General features: G+C 39.9%; 1 protein-coding gene and 1 long non-coding RNA gene across 3 annotated transcripts in view; one reads left to right on the top strand and one right to left on the bottom strand.

The window, feature by feature from the left end:
- Nucleotides 1-1,060: 1,060 nt before the first annotated feature.
- On the bottom strand, nt 1,061-18,800 carry LOC121394764. The gene is made up of 4 exons (XR_005962004.1): nt 18,266-18,800; nt 8,410-8,496; nt 3,776-3,831; nt 1,061-1,574 (listed from the first exon to the last, which is right to left on the bottom strand). It is a non-coding gene; the product is annotated as an uncharacterized LOC121394764 (long non-coding RNA).
- Nucleotides 18,801-21,699: 2,899 nt separating this feature from the next.
- Nucleotides 21,700-27,056, top strand: part of atad2.L (ATPase family, AAA domain containing 2 L homeolog) — a 59,650-nt gene continuing 54,293 nt past the window's right edge. The window contains exon 1 of one of the 2 annotated variants that reach the window (XM_041566629.1): nt 21,700-22,215. In XM_041566629.1, coding sequence (XP_041422563.1) covers nt 22,030-22,215 — 186 coding nt within the window. In that variant the 5' untranslated portion in view covers nt 21,700-22,029. The remainder of the gene's footprint in view (nt 22,216-27,056) is intronic. The other variant, XM_041566628.1, reaches the window with a different exon arrangement.

The following is a 27,056-nucleotide window of genomic DNA, read 5'->3' as shown; positions in this document are numbered from 1 at the left end:
GAATCTCTACACAGTCGCCGACTGCTCTACAGGTAAACAAACAAAGCTGCTTGAGTTCTGGGAAGAAAGGTGGGGGCTCCACCTGCTGTTTGAAAGTATGATCTTTCCCTGCAGAGCAGTTAGGGAACAAGTAAAATGAAGGGGGAATTTCACTGCATACAGTCAGGTTCATTATAAAAACAGTACACATTTTTCTAATTAAAGTATATTGTAGATAGGTTTCTTTTTCAATGAAGAAAGTAAAAAAGGGATTTTAGTTTTTTTTGCCTTTACACGCCCTTTAATATTTAAAGGTGAACCACCCCTTTAAAGTAAAAATCACATGTTAGACATCCCCCGGTGATACAAGTCAGTTACCTGAGACTTCATGCTGGTTTTTCTGTTTGTTAAAAAGAAACATCACTGGCCCTGGGTACTACTGGAGGAGCACATGCCCAGGGTCGGACTGGGCCGGCGGGATACAGAGAAAAAACCAACCCAGATCCGCACCCTGGTTTTCTTCCTTCCCCAGTTATGCCAATAAGCAGTAGGCAGGCTGACGCGAGTGCGCATACTCACGCGAGCACGTCATCGCGCACAACGGAAGGCCCTGAGGCAGCAGCCCCTAGGGTCTGGAGGGGGGCCCTGAGGCTGAAGCCCCGATGGACCCTGCACATGCCGTCTTTTCTTCCTGGATCCTCTTTACAATCCAGTCCTGGTTTGCATGCGCCGTAAAGTGAAAAGCTGAACTGAATCAATAGGCCAGCATTTTGCTCTGTTAGACATGCTCAGTGCTCACCAAGCAGGGCCACAGCAAAGATTCCAGAAGTAAAGTACGACCTGGAGCTCCTACAGAAGTGCCCTGGGGTGGGGCAGTTTACAGCAAACAGAAGCTCCGCCCTGAATCTCCTTTTTTGGATTCAGCCGAACCCTCGAATCCTTTACGAAGGATTCGGCCGAATACCGAACCGAATCCTAATTTGCATATGCAAATTAGGGTGAGAAAGGAAAAACATTTTTTACTTCCTTGTTTTGTGACAAAAAGTCACGCGATTTCCCTCTCCTCCCCTAATTTGCATATGCAAATTAGCATTCAGATTCGGTTCGGCCGGACAGAAGGATTCGGCCGAATCCGAATCCTGCTGAAAAAGGCTGAATCCCGAGCCGAATCCTGGATTCGGTGCATCCCTAGTAAGAAATGATTGGCACCTCCAGTAATTATACCTTTCTGTCTTCTTTATATTTCAAGAAACGTACATTTTGCTGAAACAGTGACCCTGTCTATTGTTCTTTGATGGTTTAAGGTCCGGTGAGGTGAGGACGCCGTGGGATGAGTGTGAACAAATTGTGGAAAGATTAGGGAACACAGAGTGCTGTCCATGTTGCTGATTCTCTCTGGTGTTTAATCTTCATTCCTAAGGTTCTGTGAATTATTTCTCTCATCGTGTTTCAGTTTTGTGTTTTGCTGCTCCTTCTCATAGTTCCACCCTCATTTTGTTATTATAAAACGTATTTATATAAAGCAAGTGTCTTTTTTTATACACAGGCTTTGGTTTAATCCTGGGTCGTGGCCTCGAAGTTGCCGATGGTCGTGTCTAGACAGTGGTGGGAAGAGGAAATATATAAGATTATAGAGTAAGCCGCTACATTATAACAACTCCAGGCAACGCCTCTACAGATTTACTATAAACACAAGAGAAAACAAACAAGGAAAACTTAAAGCTGTTGGTGTTCATATAAGATTTTACTGGGGAAGGTTTACTAAGAGCAGAGGCAGACGTGAAGATTCGGGGAGATTAGTCACCGCTGGTGACAAATCGCCTCTTCTTTGGACGACTAATCTCCCCAAACTGCCTCCCCGCCGGGTAGAATCTAAATCTCCAGCGGGATGGCACTAGGAGCACTTCGTTTTCCAAAGTTGACTGAGTAGGAGACTTTGGACTAGCAGATGTATTAGAGCTCACCCAAATAACTGATTCCAGTACAAACAAAATGTAACAAAATAACTGCCTTTTGCACAAATCCTGCATGTAGAGAGACATGATGTCTGGTGATTTTAATAGACTGAGCTCTAATACATCTTCTAGGCAAAAGGAGCCCCCCTATAAGATAAATTGGATCTAACTGTCAATGAATATCTGACACCCAACTGCCGCGTGAAGAGAGAATGAAGAGAAACAGATGCTGAGAGAGGAATAGTGAACATAAACTTGATTATATTAGAAACTGTACAGAATTTTTAATTGATTATGTTTAGAAACTTTCTTATTTTAGTATGCTGAAGCTTATTTTAAATTTCCATTTTCATGATAGTTCCCTTTAAGGTGCTGCATTCAAATACACAACATGGCAGCTCCCATTCATACCTAGAACAGCAAACAATAAAACAATATTCTGCACACATTAAGCTGCGGCTGCCCACTTCACGGTCTATTTACTCCCATAAAAACGATACAAAGTGGCCACTTTATGACATTACAAAATATCTCTATGTACAGGTATGGGATTCGTTATCTGGAAACTTGTACTCCAGAAAGCTCCAAATTACAGGAAGGCTGTCTCCCAAAGGATCCATTTTTCCAAAATAACCTAAATTTGTAGAAGAACTTCCTTTTTCTCTATAATAATAAAACAGTAGCTTATACTTGATCCCAACTAAGATATAATTAATCCTTATTGGAAGCAAAATCAGCCTATTGGGTTTATTTCATGTTTACATGATTTTCTAGTAGACTTAAAGGGCATGTAAAGTCTAAAACAGAATAAGGCTAAAAATGCTGTATTTTGTATACTAAATATAAACATGAACTTACTGCACCACAAGCCTAATCAAACAAATGATTTATGCTTTCAAAGTTGGCTACAGGGGGTCACCATCTTGTAACTTTGTTAAACATCTTTGCAAGACTAAGACTGTGCACATGCTCAGTGTGGTCTGGGCTGCTTAGGGATCATCATAAACAAAGCTGCTTGAGTTCTGCATGGCTGGGAAGTAAGGCGGGGGCATACAGTCACTGCATACACTGCATACAGTCAGGTTTCTTATAAAAACGGTACACATTTTTTAATTAAAGTATATTGGATATAGGTTTCTTTTTCATTAAAGAAAGTAAAAATGGGGTTTTATTTTTTTGCGTTTACATGCCATTTAAGGTATGAAGATCCAATTTACAGAAAGATCTGTTATCCAGAAAATCCCAGGTCCCAAGCATTCTGGATTAAAGGTCCCATACCTGTAGTAGAGATGCACCGAACCCCAGCACTTTCTGAAAGATTGAAAATTTAGCCAAACCCATTCAACCCCTTGAGTCAGATTTCTTAAAGGGATTGTTTACCTTTAAATTAACTTTTAGTATGATGTAGAGAGTGATATTCTGAGACAATTTGCCATTTTTGCGGCCAATTGAAAAGCTGCATCGATTATTTTAGTATAACATACTAAAAGTTAACGTAAAGGTGAACAACCCCATTAATGCATATTTCATGTGCTTTATCAGGAAACTGGATGATTTCCCAACTTTTCAAATTTTTGTTTTGAAAGATTCCTTTGGAATAGAAAACAGGTTTAACATTTTTCTCTTAAAGTTTTAATGTTCTCCATCCAACAAGTGATTGTTTAACTGGCAAAGACCTTTATTAAACACAACAAATATGGTTGAGATCTGCCTGGGGAGATATTAGAGAATCAGAACACATCCCAATTCACAAGTCTTTCTCAATAACACAGTAAATCAAACTATCTGGCGATGCAATCGAGAATGTTTTATCCTTAGGACTGTGCAGAATGAGTATCTACCTGGGTGCCACTGCTGCTTTCATCATCATCATAGACTGCACCACCTTAGATGTATTCTGTAATGAAAAATCAAGTTGATTATATAGAAGAAATGTGCTTTCTACTGTAAGATTTATTATCTAAGCATATTTATAGCGTTCCATAAACATATAAAGGCAAAATGCATGAGTGACTGTCTCACACACGTATTATAAGGGAGAATGTACCCCCTACTGTAAATGATAAGGATATTAGAAGTCACTGAGGGGTTGTTCTGTGACCATATAAAGGCACAAGGCTGCAGGCTGAGTTATACAGGGAACTCTGAGTATCACTCATGTATTATAAGGGACAATGTACCCCCTACTGTAAATGATAAGGATATTAGAAGTCACTGAGGGAGTCTGTGACCATTTAAAGGCACAAGGCTGCAGGCTGAGTTATACAGGGAACTCTGAGTATCACTCATGTATTATAAGGGATAATGTACCCCCTACTGCAAATGATAAGGATATTAGAAGTCACTGAGGGGGTCTGTGACCATTTAAAGGCACAAGGCTGCAGGCTGAGTTATACAGGGAACTCTGATTATCACTCATGTATTATAAGGGACAATGTACCCCCTACTGTAAATGATAAGGATATTAGAAGTCACTGAGGGGTTGTTCTGTGACCATATAAAGGCACAAGGCTGCAGGCTGAGTTATACGGGGAACTCTGAGTATCACTCATGTATTATAAGGGATAATGTACCCCTACTGTAAATGATAAGGATATTAGAAGTCAATAGGGGGTTCTAATTGAGGCTGAGTTATACAGGGAACTCTGAGTATCACTCGTAATATAAGTGCAATACATATATATATGACCCCCCCCTTGTTCTACAGCAATGATCACCTTGTCACCCCCCCCCCCCTTATTGGACATCCAAGGGGGGCTGAACATAAAAAAATGTTCCCTAGGATAATCCGCCAGAGTTTCACGTGGAAATGCCGAATCCTTCCAAACACATGTGCGGGACATTTTTATTGAGTTTACTTCAATGACAAAATAGTTGTATCTTTGGCCTGAGAGAAGCATCAATGAGCCATGTGGAATTCATTCTCTCCATTAGTCATTAGTTACAGGAGGGGGAACATTCTCACAATTAACATTATCACAAGGGACACTATGAGGCCATCTCTAATCAATCCAAATTCCTGTTAATGTAGGAAAATATTTGCAATGTTTTACAAAACTATTGTTTTCAGAAAGCTATTATATTGGTCTTAGATTCATTGTTAAAGTGGCAACTATATAATGTTCCTGCTCAATCTCAGGGTAGTATTTATGATTGGATAGTTTTATGACTCCAGCAATGTCAGCAGCTTTATGGCCACCACCTAATCGTAAAACACTATGTCCAAAAGGATGTGAGGATCTCCAAAAATAAAGAGACAAATATAAAAAGTAGAAAAATGTATTAGGACATAAGGACCTAATCGTATCTTGCATTAGAAGGGCTATGGGAGATAAAAAAAAAAAAGGAAGGCTGTGTCCGGCCAAACAGAGACAATGGCAGCTTATGCAGGACTTTTCTAGCCATACACCTTGAGGTCACCAACTAATTGGATCTCTACATCTTGCCCTGGGTAAAAACAAAAATGAACTATACAGGTATGGGATCCGTTATCAGGTAACCCGTTATCCAGAAAGCTCCAAATTACAGAAAGGCCATCTTCTGTAGACTCAAATTTATCCAAATTTTTAAAAATGATTTCCTTTTTTTGTGTCCAGCCAAACAGACAATGGCAGCTTAAGCAGGACTTCTAGCCATACACCTTAAAGGAGAAGGTAAGTATGTTTGCATTTGGGGGTGCCAAATGTTAGGCACCCCCAAGTGATTGTATTGACTTACCTGAAACCCCAGGCCCCATAGGTGCTCCTATCAGCAGAAAACTGCACCGGCCCGGGGTTATACCAGTGAGCACCACAAATCGATCCTCTTTCGGCTTCTTCTTTCTTCAAATTTCCCGGGGCAGACGCATGCGCAGTAGAATGAAATAGCCGACTTTTTAGTTAAAGTTCGGCTTTTCGTTCTACTCTGAAAGAGTAAAATGGAAAAAGATCGCTCTGTGCTACTCACTGGTATAACCCCGGGCTGGTGCAGTTTTCTGCTGATAGGAGCACCGGCCCGGGGTTTCAGGAAAGTCAATACAATCACTTTGGGGTGCCTAACATTTAGGACCCCAAGTGCAAACAGACTTTCCTTCTCCTTTAAGGGCACCAAATGAGTGGATCTCTGCATCCTCCTTGTATCCCTGGGCAAAAACAAAAATGAACCATAGAGGTATGGGATCATTTTAAAGATGCGCCCTTGATAATGATAGGACTGCATGCTCACATGTAGGGACAGATTTATAAAAGGGAGAATTAAGAAATCTCCCACACAAGGCTAAATACTCCTTAGCATACTTGGCTGCTTGAATAATTTTGTAGAAACCTGGAGCCTGATTTTACTCTCCTTTTGCCAAATATACCTCAGAGATTTGTTTAAAACGTGCTCTGATGGGAATCCTGATGGCAGATATTGTTGATAAAAATGAGTTATGCGTGAATGGACCTGTAATCGAATGAGAAAAAGATTCTCTCTCTCTGCTCTATTTCTGGTTAATGTCCCTTGTCAGTGATGTCTTCCAGCCATGTTTCACATCTTATTGTTTAAAGGTTCTAATCCCCATCACCAGGGTCTTCCAGCTCTTGCCTCATTAAGTTATACAGCAAATATCTCTCTTCCAAAAATATTTTGGAGACTCCAAGTGGCAGCTGCTTTGTGGCCTTTTCAAACCTCAACTGGAGAAATCCTGTAGGTTTCTACAAATTCAACACCAATTTAGAAATCCAAGTTTGGGCCCATATAACTTGTGCTGCGGATATACTGGATTAGACTGTAAAACATGGCAATAAAAATGTATTTATGAACAAGTATTATTAGTAGGGATGCACCGAATCCAGGATTCGGTTCGGGATTCGGCCTTTTTCAGCAGGATTCACAACTTGAATAGTTTCTAATTTAAGAAAAAACTTGAATCAGTGAGTTCGGGGCTAACAACCAGAAAATTCAAATTAATCAAGTTTTCCGCTGGAAAAAAACTGAATCCCTCAAATTTGTTTTTGAGCGAAACCCTCCAAAAAGACTCGAATATCACAAAGCTATGAACATCTTCAAATAGTTAAAAGGACCTCTGCCACTGACTTCTACATGACCTTGACAGGTTTAAGATGGTGTATTTTTTGATTCAAGCTATGTATAATAAATGTTTTCTAACCCGAAAAATCTATTTTTGACTCAAAAATACCTTTGAGAAATCGAATTTTTCATGGAAAACACAACTCGACCTTTACTAAATCTGCCCCAAAGGTATTTATGTTTCCTTTTTCCAATCCTAGCAATAACTTTTATGGTCTGTAAGGCTGGCTAGGCACAGTGTTTCGCCCCTGGCCCTCTTATTATATAAAATAATCCCATAAACAAGGGACCAGAAAGGGGTGTGGTCCGACACATAAAGAGAATAATGGAGCATAATGTCATGGAGTCGTGATCAATTGTAAATGGACTAACCACAAACCCCATTGGTGCTGACATTATGTAAAACTACACAGTCATGGTTATTCCCCTTAATTAATTGGAATTTAGTAAGCAGCCCTAGCCCGGGCCACTATTTTAGGATTCTGCAGAATCCCGAATCCTTTGTGAAAGATTTGGTCGAATACCAAACAGAATCCGAGCCCTAATTTGCATATGTAAATTAGGGGAAACGAGGGAAAGAGAGCCGCATGCACAATGCATGGGTAAAAAATTTTCAACAAAAAGTCCCGTAATGTTTTGTATTCAGATTCAAGTTCGGCCAGGCACTTGGATTCCAGATTTGGTGCATCCTTCGTACATGCCAAGATACCCATTTTCCAGCAATGTCGTATTAGAACATTTCAGTTGCACAGCACTAATCAAGCTTGATAAAAATCTCATAGCAGCCTGAAATATTTCTGTTAAGAGTCTATGTGGCCATTGGTGCCTTTAAATTAAGCAGGAACAGCCGGCTGAGCTTGTTCATAGCCTGTACACATAGATACATTACTACAGCAGCATAACGAAGTAGTAAAGACTGTGTGTGCTTCAACCACCTTGTATAATCTTGTGAATTGGGTGCAAAGCAGTCCGGAAACTCTTGCCAGGGGTTACATAGATATATGAGAAAAAACATTACTAAGTGAAGAACAACCCCCTAAATTTGCCCATAAAAAATATAAATAAATCATAAAATCTATGTCACCTTATCTATTGCCCTGACTAAGCACAATTCATCTGAAATATTTGCAGATATAGTGGCCTTTAAATATCAATTACTGTCAGTACTAGTGGGAATTATTTGATATAAAGCAGAGCCTTCAGGTGGTGAAATTGTGTCCGTTATCAAAAGCTGCTTAATCCAGCATTCACGGAGATTGAATTCCCCTTTATCTGAATTTGACACCAAAGCGCAACTCTGTCCTGGAACGCTCTGAGATATGAATTAATCATGTGGACTGGAAACTTTAAGGACAACAATGGCTTCTTGCGTCGGCCATTGCATTTTTCACAAAAGGTTTTAATGTGAGTCAGACTGTTGTGTTACCAAAGTGTTCTGTAAAAACCTGCCAAGGAATATACTGAGCCCCATCCGACGTCAGTGTTCAAAAATCGTCCAAGTTCATACAGGATTCTAAAAAGAAATAGAAAATCTTTAAGTATTCTGAAAGTCTGTTAAATTGAGAGAACACATAGCTGCTACACTGAACTTCTGTATCTTGGAATATCACTTTAATTTAACAGAGTATAAAATTATAACACAGTAGGGGGCAGATTTACCTAGCGTCGAATATCGAGGCTTAATTAACCCTCGATATTCGACCGTCAAAGTAAAATCCTTCGACTTCGAATATCGAAGTCGAAGGATTTTGCGCTATTCCTATGATCGAACGATCAAAGGAATAATTGTTCGATCGAACGATTAAATCCTTCGAATCGAACGATTCGAAGGATTTTAATCCATCGATCGTAGGATATTCCTCCGATCAGAAAATTGTTAGGAAGCCTATAGGGACCTTCCCCATAGGCTTACATTGGCCTCGATAGGTTTTAGGTGGCGAACTAGGGGGTCGAAGAATTTTTTAAAGAGACAGTACTTCGACTATCGAATTGTCGAATAGTGGTTTTGATTTTTAGTTCAAATCGTTTGATTCGAAAGTCGTAGTCGAAGGTCGAAGTAGCCCAATCGATGGTCGATGTAGCCAAAAAAAAACATTCGAAATTCGAACTATTTTTCCTCTATTCCTTCACTTAAACTAAGTAAATGGGCCCCTAGGAGAAAGCTTGAAAGACAATGGCAAGGCCAAGACTGAAAAGCTGAGCCAGTAACGCTTTCCTAGAAATTAGTGGAGGAAAATATGTTTCACTTAATACTCTGCCATTAGACATATATAATAGGACAATAGTTTGTTCAGGGGACCTGAAGACAATTGTGTAAAACACAAGAGAGGGAAATTCATTATGTATAATATATTTTGGTGGGACCATAAAAAATGTGGGAAGACCTAAAATCAGTAGGGATGCACCAAATTCAAATTCGGCTGAATTCAGAATCCTCTGTGAAAAATTCGGCCGAATAACAAACCAAATCCGAACCCTAATTTGTAAGTTAGGGAAATGAGGGGGAAAGAGAGTAGAAAAAATTCTCAATTTTACAATTTTTTGCGTCCTTGTTTGTATGGCAAAAAGTCATGTGATTTTTTGGATTCGGTTCAGCCAGGCACTTGGATTAGGGCAATCCGAATCCTGCTGAAAAAGGCAAAATCTTGGCCGAATCCCGCACTGAATTCTGGATTAGGTGCATCTCTAAAAATCAGGGTATGTTGAATTAGAGGTTTCACTGCATACAGGTAAGGGACTTGTTATCCAAAATGCTCAGGACCTGGGGATGTCTGGATAAAGGGTATCGCTGTAATTTAGCTAAAAGTATTCTAAACATTAAGGGTAAGGCCACACGAACTTTGGGCAACTTTGGGCGACTATTGAAAACGCATCGCCGCGTGTGCTTTAGCGCATGCGAATTTGCGCTGTAGCCTATGGAGAAAAACGCAGAGGCAGTTCGGGGAGATAGTCGCGCAAAAGACGAGGCATTTAGTCGCCAGGCGACAAAATCTCCCCGAATCTCCTCGTGTGGCCTTACCCTAAATAAACCCAATCTGATTATTTTGCCTCTAAGGATTAATTTTATTTTAGCTGGGATCAAGTACAAGTTACTGTTTTATTATTACAGAGAAAAGGGAAACATTTGAATTATTTGGTTAAAATGGAGTTCATGACAGATGACCTTCCCGTAATTCGGAGCTTTCTATATAACAGGTTTCCAGATAATGAATCCCATACCTGTATGTACAGAGAAGTAAAATTAAAAGGCATGATGCTTCAGTAACTCGCATTGAACACAAAGCAAGCATGAAAGGCTAATATAACAAAGGTTATATAAAATACTTCAGAAAACTATTAAAGCACAAAGGGATGTTGTCATTTCTTAAAATGTTTTTTTCACACTTGTGTTTTATGTCCAAGCAATTAGCTCTGTACAGTATCCCTTTTACATAAAACAACCTATCGAACAATATCTTTAAATACAGCAAGGTGTTTCTTCTAGGGAGGCACCGAATCCACGTTGAAAGATTCGGCCGAATACCGAACTGAATCAGAATCCTACTTTGTATATGCAAATTAGGGGCAGGAAAGGGAAAAGTGTAAAAAAATGTTTTACTTCCTTGTTTTGTGACGGAAAGTCACATGATTTCCCTTACCGCCCCTAATTTACATATGCAAATTACGATTCGGTTCAGCGAGGCACAAAGATTTGGCCAAATCTGAAACCTTCTGAAAAAGCATGAATCCTGGATTCAATGCATCCCTGGTTTCTTCTTTTCCTTTGTTATCTCAATATTTCAACTATGTATGGAAGAACTTTTCATACCCTTTAAATCAAATCTTCCCATTTGCTGTTCAAATTGTGATGGGGTCCCTGTTACTAAAGTCATGGATTTATGAAAATATAGCTGTGATTGTCTCCTTGTTATACAGGTATGGGACCTGTTATCCAGAATGCTCGGGACCTGGGGACTTTCGGGTTAAAAGAGCTTCCTGTAATTTGGATCTCCCCACCTTAATCCTACTAAAAAAAAAAAACATATAAACATGAAATAAACCCAATAGGCTGGTTTTGCTTCCAATAAGGATTAATTATATCTTAGTTGGGATCAAGTACAAGCTACTGTTTTATTATTACAGAGAAAAAAGAAAACATTTCTAAAAGTAGAATCATTTGTTTAAAATGGAATCAATTTGGGGTGTTCTGGATAACGAGTTTCCGGATAAGGGATCCCAAACCAGTATACAAAAATAAAGAGTATAGTAGACCTTTCTAATGTTACTCATTACTGACAAGACTCTTTGTAATTCAATTATGACTTTCAGCCCTGTTTCCGGTGGAAACGTATTAATTATTCACTGCATTCTGTGGGACTGACAATAGCAATGCAGATCTAGATACAATAGGTCCCAGGATGGGATAACCAACACAATACATTGCCTTTCTTTACTAAAGGGATGTTTATTTATTGATTGCTTTTGGAAAAACAATAATTTTTGCTTATACAGGTAGTATGTTGGGAAAAAAATACATTATGGTGCTACTGTAATATAAAAGGCTACAAGAACATTGTAAAAGTGAGAAAGTAGGAACAAAATAAACACCAATTCAAACTTGTTCTATACTTTCCTGACCTACAGAATATTTCTTCAGGAGCAATTCTGCTGTGAACTTATTTATTCAGACTACATAACATACACAACATGTTTCGGGCCTTACATGCCCTTTCTCAAGTGTAACCCCAGACAGAACGTGCAACCTTTTAAACACACCCATTGTCCATGTCTTTACAGCCCAGTAAAGAATCCAACCGTTTCCCAAAGTTCATGCGTTAGCCAGAAAAAAGTCCATTTGTTAAGTTACAGTCCTTTAAAATGCATAAAAATACTTAGGGGCCCATTTACTTAGCTCGAGTGAATGAATAGAGGAAAAAACTCCGGATTTCTGATGTTTTTTTTGGCTACTTCGACCATCGAATGGGCTGTTTCTTTAAAAAAAACTTCGACCCCTAGTTCGCCACCTAAAACCTACCAAAGTCAATGTTAGCCTATGGGGAAGGTCCCCATAGGCTTTACTAGCTTTTTCTGGTCAAACAATAATCGTTCGATCGATGGATTAAAAATGGATTAAAAAGGATTTAACCGTTCGATCGAACAAATAGCGCTAAATCCTTCAACTCCGATATTCGAAGTCGAAGGATTTAACTTCGACAGTCGAATATCGAGGGTTAATTAACCCTCGCTATTCTACCTTAAAGGGATACTGTCATGGGGAAAAATTTTTTTTCAAAATGAATCAGTTAATAGTGCTACTCCAGCAGAATTCTGCACTGAAATCCATTTCTCAAAAGAGCAAACAGATTTTTTTATATTCAATTTTGAAATCTGACATGGGGCTAGACATTTTGTCAATTTCCCAGCTGCCCCTAGTCATGTGACTTGTGCCTGCACTTTAGGAGAGAAATGCTTTCTGGCAGGCTGCTGTTTTTCCTCAATGTAACTGAATGTGTCTCAGTGAAACATGGGTTTTTACTATTGAGTGTTGCTCTTAGATGCTGGGGGGGGAAAAGGGAGGGTCCAACTTGCAGTACAGCAGTAAAGAGTGATTGAAGTTTATCAGAGCACAAGTCACATGACTGGGGGCAGCTGGGAAATTGACAATATGTCTAGCCCCATGTCAGATTTCAAAATTGAATATAAAAAAATCTGTTTGCTCTTTTGAGAAATGGATTTCAGTGCAGAATTCTGCCGGAGCAGCACTATTAACTGATTCATTTTGAAAAATTTTTTTCCAATGACAGTATCCCTTTAAGTAAATTTGCCCCATAATGTCATTAGTGATAGCAACAATGTACCCAGTAATCTTGTGTGTAATTTCCTCATGAGTGTAGTGATACATAAAATTATACATATCAAAACATGTTAAAAGCAAAGTTACAAAATGCCATGAAGCAAAAGTTATGTTGTTCTCTTTGTGTCTACCTTATTGGAGGACCTTTAACCTTTATTCAACTATGTCACTGGTTATTTTTTACTATTAACTATTAATAAGGAAATACCATCTTCTGTCTACTGTAATTTCTTCCAACTCACACCATCTCAGTTGCATCGGATTGTGTTTGAACTGATTTAAAGTGTTTTGAAACCTGTGTGTCTGTTGTTGTTTTTTCTTTAAAGTTTCTTATGTATCCTCTGTGCTCTCGGACTCTTTTTGTCTGACCCACGTAGTCCATACCACACGGGCACTTTAACAAATACACAATGTAGGTTGAGTTACATGTAGCGTGACACGAGTACATGACACGAGTTACATGTAGTACTCCCACCTGACACCCTAAAAAACCTAAAAATACAGCAAATGACAGAATCACTTTTTTATCCACATTTAATCAATTTAGTGGTAAGGTGGAAAACACAATAAAGAAATACTGGTCTTTAATACAGCTAGATCGGTAATTTGGCCATTTATTTTAACAGCCCCCCCTTTTCTGTTATAAACGTGGGCGCACCTTAAAAGACATGCTTTGCCCGTCTGACACCAGACCCAAACATAATAAATTTAAAGGTAAACCCAAACATGGCCCATATCCATCCCTAGGATGCAACTGTTGTTCCTCAATTATGAAAGGCCCCAAGATAAAACAGTCGACAAAAGGGTATGAGATTAACCTTAAATGTCACGCTACATGTAACTCAACCTACGTTGTGTATTAGTGCCCGTGTGGTATGGACTACGTGGGTCAGACAAAAAGAGTCCGAGAGCACAGAGGATACACAAGAAACTTGTGAAACAAGAAAACACAACAACAGACACACAGGTTTCAAAACACTTTAAATCAGTTCAATAGATTTAATTAGGCATAACAATTTTGCTTTCTTCTTTGCTTGCAGGAACTGACTATAGAACTCACCAGTGACATAGCTGAACAAAGGTAAAGTTAAAAATAAATACGCTGGTGTTAACAAGTAGTAAATGGTATTTCCTTATTAATAGTTAATCGTAAAAATAACCAGTGACATAGTCGAAGAAAGGTTAAAGTAAAAGCAAACACGCCGGTGCTAATGAGTAGATATCCGTATAACTTTTTAAAATAACAAATAGACAATAGTCTTCTTGGCCTTTAGCAGGCACTCTTTTCTATGTGCAGTACTTGTTTAACCCTTTCTACTTAAGATTAACATGTAGTGAAAACAGTAGTCTGCCTCCAATAAGGTAGACACAAAGAGAACAACATAACTTTTCCTTCATGGCATTTTGTAACTTTGGTTTTAATATGTTTTTAATGTATCATTTTATTTATCGCTGCACTGATTAGGAAATGACACACACGATAACTGGGTACATTGTTGCTTATCACCAGGGCCGCCATTAGAAATCACGGGGCCCCATACAACAAAATTTTTGGGGCCCCCTGGGCCCCGCCCACACTAACGACCAAGCTCCACCCCATATGCCGCCCACTCCAAATCGCAGTTAAAAGACCACACAGACATCATCGCTAAAAAAGTAACCCCCCCACACAAGTTATAAAAAGCTATTGATGGTCAGGGCCCCCTTATAAAAAATTGGGGCCCCAAAAAAAAAAATGTAAAAAAAAATGTTTTTTTAAAAAAAACATTGGTGGCAGGGGCCCCCTTATAAGTTAAAAACAAATTGGGGCCCCAAAAAAAAAATTTTTTTTTAAATTTTTTTTGAAAAAAAAAAGTGGCAGGGGCCCCCTTACAAGTTGAAAAAAATTGGGGCCCCAAAAAATTAAAAAAAATTAAAAAAAATGTTTTTTTTTTAAAAAAAACATTGGTGGCAGGGGTCCCCTTATAAGTTAAAAACAAATTGGGGCCCCAAAAAATTAAAAAAAAAAAAGTTTTTTTTAAAAAAACATTGGTGGCATGGGCCTCCTTATAAGTTAAAAACAAATTGGGGCCCCAAAAAAAAATTTAAAAAAAAAAAAAAATTTTTTGAAAAAAAAAAGAAAAAAAGTGTCAGGGGCCCCCTTACAAGTTAAAAAAAATTGGAGCCCCAAAAAATTTTTTTTTTACAAAAAGATTGGTGGCAGGGGCCTATAGAATATTAAAATAATACATTGGTGGCCAGGGGATTAAAAAAAAAAAATACACAAACTGGTGTTCAGTAGAATTGAACTCATGGCTTCACTACTTCAACTTCGCCTCCTTTCGTGACTTCGGGTCTTTGCGCCACTTCAGGACTTCGGCTTCGGCTGTTTTCGTGACTTCGGGTCTTTTCGGCTCTTCGTGACTTCGGGTCTTTTCAGCGCTTCGTGACTTCGGGTCTTTCCGTGACTTCGGGTCTTTTCGGCGGATCGGCTTCGGCTTTTCGGCACTTCCGCATTCGGCAACTTAGAGGGAGGACGTACGGCTCGGGCGCTCGTAAGGGGGGCCCGGATCTTCAAAAAATTTAGCGCTGCCGGGCCCCCCTTCATGCCCGGGCCCGGTACGCTTGTCCCCCCCTGTCCCCCCCTGATGGCGGCCCTGCTTATCAGTAATAACACAAGGGAGCAGATTTACATATGGTCGAATATCGAGGGTTAATTAACCCTCGATATTCGACTGCCGAATGTAAATCCTTCGACTTCGAATATCGAAGTCGAAGGATTTACCGCAAATAGTTAGATCGAACGATTAAATCCTTTTAATCGTTCGATTCGAAGGGTTTTAATCCATCGATCGAACGATTTTTCTTCGACCAAAAATTGTTACAAAGCCTATGGGGACCTTCCCCATAGGCTAACATTGCACCTCGGTAGGTTTTAGGTGGCGAAGTAGGGGGTCAAAGTTTTTTTTAAAGAGACAGTACTTCCACTATCGAATGGTCGAATATTCGAACGATTTTTAGTTTGAATTATTCGTTTAGAAGTTGAAGTCGTAGTCGAAGGTCGAAGTAGCCAATTCGATGGTCGAAGTAGCCATAAAAAACATTCGAAATTCGAAGTTTTTTTTATTCTATTCCTTCACTTGAGCAAAGTAAATGTGCCCCTATGTATTTTTATGCATTATAATTAAACCTTAAAAATAAGGGAATGTAAAATTGATGATGGTGCTATTCTAAGCACTTTTGTAATGTACATTCATTATTTATTTTGTTTTAATTCCAAGATATTAAAGGATTCATGTACTGTTAATATGAATAAACAACAGCGCCACCTGCTGGTCATTTTCTGACCAGTCTGACCACCAAATAGTCAGGGAAGTTGTCAGGAGAAAGAAAGAGGCTGCTCTGATGTTCTTCTGGTTTGGAAAAAAATTAGAAACCATTCTCACATCTTTTCTATGCAGAAAAACATCAGAGCAGCCTCTTTCTTTCTCCTGACAACTTCCTTGACTACTTGGTGGTCAGACTGGTCAGAAAATGACCAGCAGGTGGCGCTGTTGTTTATTCATATTAACAGTACATGTATCCTTTAATATCTTGGAATAAAAAATAAATAATGAATGTACATTGCAAAAGTGCTTACAATAGCCCCCTCATCAATTTTACTTTCACTTATTTTCAAGGTTTACTTATCCTATAAAGGCTTTTTCTAGAGAAAGGACTGTATCTTAACAAATGGACTTTTTTCTGGCTAATGCATGAACTTTGGAAAATGGTTGGATTCTTTACTGGGCTGTAAAGACATGGACACACCTGAGGACACTAATTGCCCAATTGATGGGGGGAAGGAATGGGTGTGTTTAAAAGGTTGCACGTTCTGTCTGGGGTAACACTTGAGAAAGGGCATGTAAGGCCCGAAACATGTTGTGTATGTTATGTAGTCTGAATAAATAAGTTCACAGCAGAAGTGCTCTCCTCTAATTACTACTACAAGGTTCTTCATGGGATTGCGGTAACCCTGATGAGGATTGAAGCACTGACACGCTGATTACTCCTAGGCAGAGCGTAAGAACGACCCTCACTTGTTCTACAATATTTCTTCAATTTGACTTGCCCATCAGTAAAAACGGAACAATTGGATCCATCCAAACAGGTTTTTTTTAATCATTATTTGGTGCCCCAGGTATTTATGAAAAGACATTTTAAAAAAAGTCAAACTTTAAGGGCTTTTACACACGGGCGGTTTTTCCTGCGCTCCCCTTCGTTGCGCTTTTTTCCATCCAGCTGCAGGGGAGCGCAGAAATAGATGCATTCAATTATTGCGAAGGGGGCTGTACTCACACAGATGCATGTAAGCGCCAAACTCAGGTGGGATGCAGCATGTTGCATTTCACCTGCGTTGCATTTTCACCGTTTATATAAACACATTGCTTTGTAGCCATGGGGGCAGCCTTTCAAAGCATAGGTTACATAGCAGATAACAGATGAACTCTGTGTAATCCCATAGTATACTATTACAGAGCTTATCTGTTATCTGCTATTAGCCTGTGGCTTTTCTCCTTTTTCAGCTTTGAATGGCTTCCCCCATGGCTACACAATTGCCTATTTATATAAACTATAGTAGTCTTTCTGAAGCAAACACATACCTTTTACCAACACACAGCAACAGTATGTTATATTTTAATTACAGGTATGGGACCTGTTATCCAGAATGCTCGGGACCTGGGCTTTTCCTGATAACGGATCTTTCCATAATTTGGATCTTCATACCATAAGTCTACTAGAAAATCATATAAACATTAAATAAACCCAATAGGCTGGTTTTGCTTTCAATAAGGATTAATTATATCTTAGTTGGGATCAAGTACAAGTCACAGTTTTATTATTATAGAGAAAAGGGAAATCATTTTAAAAAAATCAGAATTATTTGATTATAACGAATGGGAGACAGCCATTCTGTAATTTGGAACTTTCTGGATATTGGGATAACAGAACCCATACCTGTACTTTAAAACGCTTTTTGTTTTTTTGTTACTGTTCCTTTTCAAACCCGACTACCATGACGAGGACTGGGGCTATTATCCCTGTATTCAGTAAATATAAGACAGATGTTAAGATACCCAAGAAGAAGATGGTGAGCAATGAAGGATCTGTAGATTGTAAGCTCCACTGAGGAATGAACGGCTGTAAATGAGAAAAGTTGCTCATCTTAGAACACTAGCCAACAATTGTAATAAAAGGCACTAAGTTTGGCCATGAGCAGTAACCCATAGCAACCAATAAGATGGTTACTTATAAACAGGTGACTGCGGTCTGCTGATTGGTTGCTATGGGCAAACAGTGCTTTTTATTAAATAACTCTATAGGTCCTTTGGGAAGACACAGCAATATAGCACTGAGCCTTAACATTTCCACTTGAGAAAGACTATGAATAAGAAGTAAAGTAAGAAATGAAGAAAAATAGGCGACTTACCAGCAATTTGTATACATGGATAAGGAGGAGGCTTTGTCCAGTTAATAGTGGAGTCTCTCATATGCGAGCGATCAGAAGCAAAAGTCTGCAGCTTTCTAGGTTGGGAACACAAAGTGCAAACAACTGCAGATGTTTTAAATGTAACAATACGTTCAGTATAGGCCGCTGGCAAAGCACAAAGGAACCATGTGTTCAGTTCAGGTCATTTCGAAAGAACATTTTTATTTTCTTACATTTAGGTATGCAGAGTAGCAAAATTCAGCAATACTAAGCACATTTGTGAATTCGTTATCTACAAAAAAAAAAAAATTTTGTCAACAGTTGTATGATTGTAGATATATCTATGCTAAATTTCAATATTCAGTTCACTATTTGGCTGAAATGTATTTTCCTCGGATTCAATACTTAACAGGTAACATAAATTATTAGGGATGCACTGAATCCAGGATTAAGTTCAAGAGTCGGCCTTTTTCAGCAGGATTTGGCCGAATCCTTATGCCAGGCTGAACTGAATCGGAATCCTAATTTGCATTAGGGATGCACTGAATCCAGGAATCGGTTCGGGATTCAGCCTTTTTCAGCAGGATTCAGATTCGGCAGAATCCTTCTGCCCGGCCAAACCGAATCCTAATTTGTGTATCCAAAATAGTGGATTCGGTGCATCCCTAATTTGCATATGTAAATTAGGGGCAGGAAGGGAAATCACTTGACTTTTCGTCACAAAGCAAGGAAGTAAAAACATTTTTTCCACTTTTTCCTCTCCTGACCCTAATTTGCATATGCAATAAACATTCGGTTCTGTATTTGGACGAATCTTTCACGAAGGATTTGGGCAAATCCCAAATAGCGTATTTGGCGCATTCCTATAATCAATCAACTCAGCAGTATAAAAAAAGACCACACTTGCAGCAGCAGCAGGGATATGCTCTGCAAAATAATTTGAGGCTGCAGATGTATGCAGTGATAGGATTTGTGTTTGATTGACAAGTATATTCCTCATAAATGAAATATTGGTTTGGTGCTGGAAGAGACTGCAGGAAAAACCGAACCTTTAAGATAAAGTTTTTGGGCTGAAAAGCCCTAGTACTGGCACACGTAGACGTTTCCCACAATAGGAGATTTGGTGTGTGAGTTATCCACTGGTGTTTTGAAAAGCAATTCTTTTTCATTAAACATACTCTCATTTAAATTAATATAAATACATGGGGTAAGTTTCTTCTGCCACCTAGTGAACATTTACAGTACTCCACTGAGTAATGGTTATAGAACACAGAGCTACTTACGTTCTACCAATATAAAAAATATTGTGTAATATGAAATGATATGCCTTATTCCCTTCTTCATCTCTTTAACTTAGCTGCAGTGGCTTTACTAAAAACTACGGAGCCTAACGACAAAATGTTTTGCCCACCCTCATATCGCTCAATTCAGCTTCGCTTTAAGAACAGTCTTTATTGTTGCATTTGATTAAAAACGCAGCATCTAAAGTCTAACGTGTTTTGTAACAACGACCTCAATATCCATTGTATCACTATACATCCTAAAGAAGATCCCTCCCACTGAACACATCCTATCAATTTACATACCATTTGCTAGTACATTGGTTAAGGGTTAAAAAAAAACAATTAAAAGACTTCACTTAATCAAATGTATCCCAAAATTCATGAGTAACTATTCATAAGCAAATATCCGAACAACTTGCGGCACAGCGGTAAGTCCATTGCGCTGGAGTAACAAGCGCTTGGGATACAACAGCAGCTGGAAACCTCTCCCAGGAGCTGCGCACCTGAGCTGTTTGTTTATTTATTTGCTTTGGGAGACGCAGCAGTATCAGCAGTTTGCTTAGCGGGAAATTGCTACTACCGAAAGGCAGCACTCCTGCACCGGGAAACCAGCATAGTGTTAATTCGGGAATGCTGTGTCGCAAGTTGCTCGGATCGGTCACTTCCTGAGCGAGAAAGCACATGAGCAGAAATCCTCAAGTAGAATTGTGTTAGCACAAGCCATCACCGCTAGGCATTAGCCTGAAGTAGCTCTCCCTTCCATTAGCCCATAGTCCCCACGTTGGCACAGTTACTTGTGTGTGTGCTGCACCATCGCTCCCATACAGGCATCTAGGAATGTAGTATGCAGGAGCCTCTTGCCAGGGCCTGAAAGTGGAGACAAGTGTCCAGGGCCTGGGCCTGAAGGGGGGGCATTTTTTAAAGAGCCGGGCCCCCCTTACGAGCGCCCGAGCCGTGCGGACATTTCGCAGGTTGCCGAATGCGGAAGTGCCGAAAAGCCGAAGTCCCGAAGCGGCGAAAAGACCCGAAGTCACGAAAACAGCCGAAATTAAAGTCCTGAAGTGGCGAAAAGACCGGAAGTCACGAAAAGAGGCGAAGTTGAAGGCCTGAAGCCTTGAGTTCAATTCTACTGAACACCAGTTTGTGGTTTTTTTCCCAATGTATTATTTTAATATTCTATAGGCCCCTGGCACCAATGTTTTTTTTAAAAAAAAAATGTTGGGGCCCCAATTTTTTTAACTTATAAGGGGGCCCTGACCATCAATAGCTTTTTATAACTTGTGTGTGGGGGGGTGTTACTTTTTTAGCACTACTGTCTGTGTGGTCTTTTAACTGTCATGTGGAGTGGGTGGGATATGGGGTGGGCTTGGGCGTCATTGTGGGCGGGGGCCCATAAATGTTGTTGTACGGGGCCCCGTGATTTCTAATGGCGGCCCTGCTTCTTGCAACTGTACAGGGCACAGGCACGTTGTAAAATCGCTACATCTTCCTGCACTGCCGGCGCTACTCCTGCTGTTGGACACCTGGAAGCTAATGGGGAGCCCTTCGACATCTCCTTCCACGCGCTGTCAGTAGAATATGGGAGAAGAAATCGAGCGCCACAAAATGGATCAGCGTCGTCCTGTCGCCTTTTCTGTAGAGAACAGGAAGTGGAGTTTGTGTAAGTTATTTCTTAATAAAGGCTTTGCTATTTTAAAGTTGAATTTGTCTTAGTGTTTTTATTTGGTTCTATACGAACGAATTTTTTTAAAAATATTTTTGGTGTTACTGGTCCTTTAACTGTGAGCCACATTCACATAAAAAAAAGTGTTGGAGAGCAACAAACGTATGTAAAAAGTTGCTCTCTCGGCGGCGGCAACAACACGGCCGCCTGCCATACAGCTGCCACAATAACAAGGAAAGCACCTAGTGCTACAGCCTTAACATTCCCCCGGAAACGACTACCCGTACAATCTCCTTAACCGGTCTCAGAACGTCACCGAAGCGTCGAATCATATTAAAACATTATTTTACACACAGTGTATCCTTATTATCTACTGTCACTTTAAATATTGGCGTTGTCGCCACTGGAAGGCCCTTGCGTGCGCCGAAGACAGCTGTTCCAGGATAAAAACACGTGTCCGAAACTCAGCCAATCAAAATCCATCCTCCAGTTCCCGCGCTAAAACCGAACGGTGAACGCGCCAAAACAAACGTGTCCCTCCACGGAATACTAAAGTAGTTCCTCAATTCACGTGTTCGCTTAAGCACCGATGAATATTTTTTCATACGGTTTATAGCCATAGAGGGTGGTAGCGGCGTTAACTGAAGGCGCTGCGTGCAGGCAATCGAAAAACCATCGTTTTTGAAAGTCGGCGGAGGGATACGATCCGGGAAAGCGGCGAGCGGGTTGGTGTTAGTCTGTGGAAGTTTTGTGGCGCCAGAATTTGGAATCGCTGTCCTGTACGACTGATTCATTCCTCGGGGTTATAATTTGCGGTCATGGTGCTGCTACGTAGCGCTTCGGGGACACCTAACGGCCCAGTGCCGTGTTACCGGGAGAACGAGTCTCTGCTCGATACCAGCTCCGAATTTCTCAGTCTAGAACCGCAGAATGAGTCCCCGGAGTTGGGTAAACGGAGATCTTCGAGAACCACCGGCCTCAACGGGACGTCCCAGTCTGGAGAAGTGAGTAATAGAGCTGGAGGGCCGCAATGCCTGTTTATTTCTCGCATTCACTTTATTCCCGGGGGGCTGAGCATCTCTTGTTCTATTTTGTGTTCTTGGACACCCCCCCCCCCAATTCAGGCGCCCTTTATTGAACCTGTATAAATGGACAGTGGACGTGTTCATGTTGCATAATAGGTACTTCCGGTCTGCAAATCAGCCTGTCCTGTAGCCCTCCAGTTGACTTAGAGTGGAACTATTGTCAAAATGAAAAGTTAAAGGAGATATTTTATGTAAAAAAAAAAAAAAAAGTACCAGTGCATTATACTCATTTAGATATAGAATTGTGCTAAAAAAAGTAGTGTTTCAGGCTCATTTATTGAATATTTCTACAAAAAACCTAATAATCCCTCCCTTCTCTTCCACTTGCTGCTCCCTGAATTCCCAGGCTGTGGTCTCAGCTCACTGCACTGTAGGACAGGAACCAATCAGCAGCTAGCAGGACCTGATAGGGAACTGAAGCCTGTCTGTGCTTGTGTGACTGCAGGGCTGTGATTGGCTGTCCCCCTCCTACCGTGCTTCTGGCAGGGACACGCCCACCCCTTATTTGAAACACAGATGGGCCAGAGAACATCTATAGGGAGCTCCAATAAAGGGGCTATTTTTAAAGATATACATTTTTTGCACCATGTAAAAGCAACACCATATATTACTTATAATTGCCTACAAAATTAGGTTTTTTTATTTATCCTATATGTATCCTTTAATATAAGCTTCATCATACTGAAATAAGAAACAATCCAAATACAATCCATTAAATATACTGTACTGTTTCTGAAATAGTCAAAGTTTATCGTCGCTATTCCTCTCTCGGCATCTTTCTCTTCATTCTGTCTTCAAGCAGAAGTTGGGTGTGAGATATTCATTGACAATTAGATCCAATCTATTATAATATGTATATTGTACAGTATTAGAGCTCACTCTATTAAAATCACCAGACATCATGTCTCTCTACATGCAGGATTTGTGCAAAAGGCAGTTATTTTGTTTGTACTGCAATCAGTTATTTGAGTGAGCTCTAATTCATCTACTAGGAAAGGAGCCCCCCTATAAGATATATTGGATCTAACTGTCAATTAAAGTGGACCTGTCACCCAGACACAAAAATCTGTATAATAAAAGTCCTTTTCAAACTAAACATGAAATCCAATTTCTATTTTTTATTAAAGCATTCATAGCTGTTGTAAGCCCATTTAAAAATCTCAGCTGTCAATCAAATATTGTCTGCCACTCCTCTATGCCAGTGGCATAGAGGCGGGGCAGACAATTAGTTTCACTTTCCATTCAGCACTTCCTACATGTCACTGCTCTCCACACATTCCCCCTTTCTCTTTACCATTTAATTGTGTAACCAGGGCATGGGGATGGACATCGGGTCCCCTATTCTGGTGCACAAACAAGATTCTGAGATGGAAGACAAGGCTTGTCTTAATAACAGTGTCCACAAAATGGCTGCTGCCTGCTTGTTATAACTTTTAAATCCCAGACTGAAGGAAGCAAGATTCAAATAATTTATATAGTGTAATTAAAGTTCATTTTGCTTGACTAATGTGATAAAATAGGATTTTGAATAATTTTTTTGGGTGACGGTTCCCCTTTAATATCTGACACCCAACTGCTGAATGAAGACAGAATGAAGAGAAACTGATGCTGCGAGAGGAATAGTGAAGATAAACTTGATTATTTCAGAAACGATGCAGGATATTTACTTGATTGTATTTAGAAAGTTTCTTCTTTCAGTATGCTGATTACATTTTCATTTTCGTGATAATTTCCCTTTTTAGTTTCCCCCTATCTTTTCTAAGTCTAGCCCATGTTCCAGCTTTAGCCTGACTGAGGGGATAGGGCGACCGATGACTCCAGCACTTTAGGGTCCCTATAGGGGTATGGAACTGTTTAAAAGGGCTGTTCATCTTTAAATTCACATTTAGTATGATGTCGAGAGTGTTAATATTCTGAGACAATTTGCCAGTGTATTTCATTTTTTACTAAAGAAAACCATAAAGTAAAAATGGTTAAAAGAGTTGTTTGCATTAACTATTTATATGATGTAGAGAGGGATATACTGAGGCAATTTGCATTTGTTTTTCATTTTTTATTTGTGGTTTGCGTTATTAAGCTTTTTATTCAGCAGCTCTCCAGTTTGTAATTTTAGCAATCTGGTTGCTAGGGTCCAAATTACTCTAGCCACCGTGCATTGATTTGAATAAGATACTGGAATAGGAAAGGCCTGAACAGGAAGGAAGTATAAAAACTAGCAATAACAATACATTTGTAATCTTAAAGGAGAACTAAACTCCTTTCTTATAAATACCTTTACCCTCTATAGTCCCTGCTCCCCTGCACAGGAGTTAACACAGGTAAGTACCCCTATCGCGGTAATTACCCTTTGTTGCAGAGTCAGTGCAGCAGGGTGTGGTGTTTATACAAATGGCCTGCAGGTGTCACTGTCTACATGAGTTACTGTGCATACTTCCTGTCAGCTTAAAAGTGAAAGTTACTGTTGTGTAATGGCTGCAAGACTCTGCTAATAAAGCACTGTTATACTCTCCTCATCCTCGGCTACCCAAAACATAACACAGGGCTAATGGGGGCCCATCTTTAGCAGATTCAGTAATCTCGGTAAGGAAGCTTCGTATCGGCGCATACACAGTTGGAGCATTTTCCCAGTTCGCTACAACGGCGCATGCGTTTGAAGTGATGAAAATTATCGAAGCGACGGAAGAAGACCCGAAGATTACCGAAGATGGCCCCGTGAGCTCCGCTGCGCTGACTCTGCAACAAGGGGTAAAAGGGGTAATTACTTGTGTTGACTCCAGTGCAGGGGGACTATGAAGGGTAGGGGTTTTAGTTCTGCTTTAAAGTGGACAGATATTGAGTGTATGGTGGGAGACAAGGTGACCAATATCGACAAATGACTTTAATCATCAGAAGTTGAATTCAATTGTTTCTATGTGTATACCTGACCATTCAGCTTGTAGTGAAACCGAACTTTCCCGTGACTAGTGGTCGTAATGTTAATGTTTATGGCCGCCTTTAGAGAGCATTTGGTTTTTTTTAAATGGGGCTCAGTGGCCCCATTTAATAATTCAAAAACTATAATCAAGAAATAATGGAGGCCAGTGTAAAAGTTGCATGGAATAAGCCATTCTATAATATACTAAAAGTTAACTTAAAGGTGAAGCACCCCTTTGAACAAACGGTTCAGTATAAAAATAAAAACTGGGTAAATAAATAAGCTGTGCAAAATAAAAAAATGTTTTCAATCTAGTTAGTTAGCCAAAAATGTAATGTATAAAGACTGGAGTGACTATATATGTAACAGAACACTACGTCCTGATTTTCAGCTCTTTTGGTTTCCACTGAAAGGCAGGCATTAACCAATCAGTGACTTGAGGTGGGCACATGGGTCATATCTGTTGCTTTTCAATCTGAGCTGAATACCAAGGATCAATTGCAAACTCACTCAACAGTTATGTCCTATGTGGCCCCCCTTCAAGTCACTGACTAACTCAGAGTTAGAGAGCTGAAAAGCAGGAAGTAGTGTTCTGGCTATTATGTTACACATCCAGTCACTTCAGCCTTTATACATTACATTTTTGGCTAACTATATTAGAAACCTGGCTTCCTGGATCTCTAAAGATGACCAATACTCTGCTATCTGGCGTAGCGGGCCTGTTCCATGCAAGTGGCATCAGTCTAAACAGTGAAGAGGAGCTAAAACTCCACTTCCTCCTGCCGGTTGCCATTGGACTGTTCAGCGTGCTGCGTTGGCAGATTATATTTATAAGCATCTCTGGTCTGCTGCAAACAAAGCCGTTCCTTGGTCCGGCATACATGTCCAGATGGTTGGCCGATATAGTGGAAATCTGCAAAACTGCCCAGCCAAATCTAATTCTATATGTATGGACTTCCATTGTGTATGTCATGTAATGGAGCTGCAGTCACAAAGCTGGCCAATGGAAACACTGACTGCTGTGCACCCATGTGTGGTTGGGGTTTGAGTCCTCCCAATCCACTCGCATGCTCCATCACCATTCAATTGCTTACAGTGGAACAGTACAGGTATGGCACTTATTATCCAGAATGCTCAGGCTCCAGGGTTTTCCGGATAACGGATCTTTCTATAATTTGGATCTTCATGCCATGAGTCTACTAGAAAATCATGTAAACATGTATAAAATTATATCTTTTGTTATCAAGTACAAGCTACTGTTTTATTATTACAGAGAAAAAGAAAATCATTTAAAAAAAAAATCGGAATTATTTGATTATAACGGAGTCTATGGGAGACGGACTTTCTGTAATTCTGAGCTTTCTGGATAACGGCTTTCCAGATAACCGATCCCATACCTGTACTTGAATCCACACACTTGAACTGAAATGTGCATATGTTAAAGGGATACTGTCATGGGAATTTCTTTTTCCCCCAAAACACATCAGTTAATAGTGCTGCTCCAGCAGAATTCTGCACTGAAATCCATTCTTCAAAAGAGCAAACAGATTTTATTTATTTAATTTTGAAATCTAGACATATTGTCCGTTTCCCAGCTGCTCCCAGTCATGTGACTTGTGCTCTGATAAACTTCAGTCACTCTTTACTGCTATACTGCAAATTGGAGTGAAAACACCCCTCCCTTTCCCCCCCAGCAGTCTAACAGAACAATTGGAAGGTAACCAGATAGCAGCTCCCTGGTAGATCTAAGAACAGCACTCAATAGTAAAATCCAGGTCCCACTGAGACACATTCAGTTACATAGAGTAGGAGAAACAACAGCCTGCCGGAAAGCAGTTCCATCCTA

The sequence above is a fragment of the Xenopus laevis genome, chromosome 6L (assembly GCF_017654675.1).
Source record: "Xenopus laevis strain J_2021 chromosome 6L, Xenopus_laevis_v10.1, whole genome shotgun sequence".
NCBI lineage: Eukaryota > Metazoa > Chordata > Amphibia > Anura > Pipidae > Xenopus > Xenopus laevis.
This window is presented reverse-complemented; position numbering and strand designations above follow the sequence as displayed.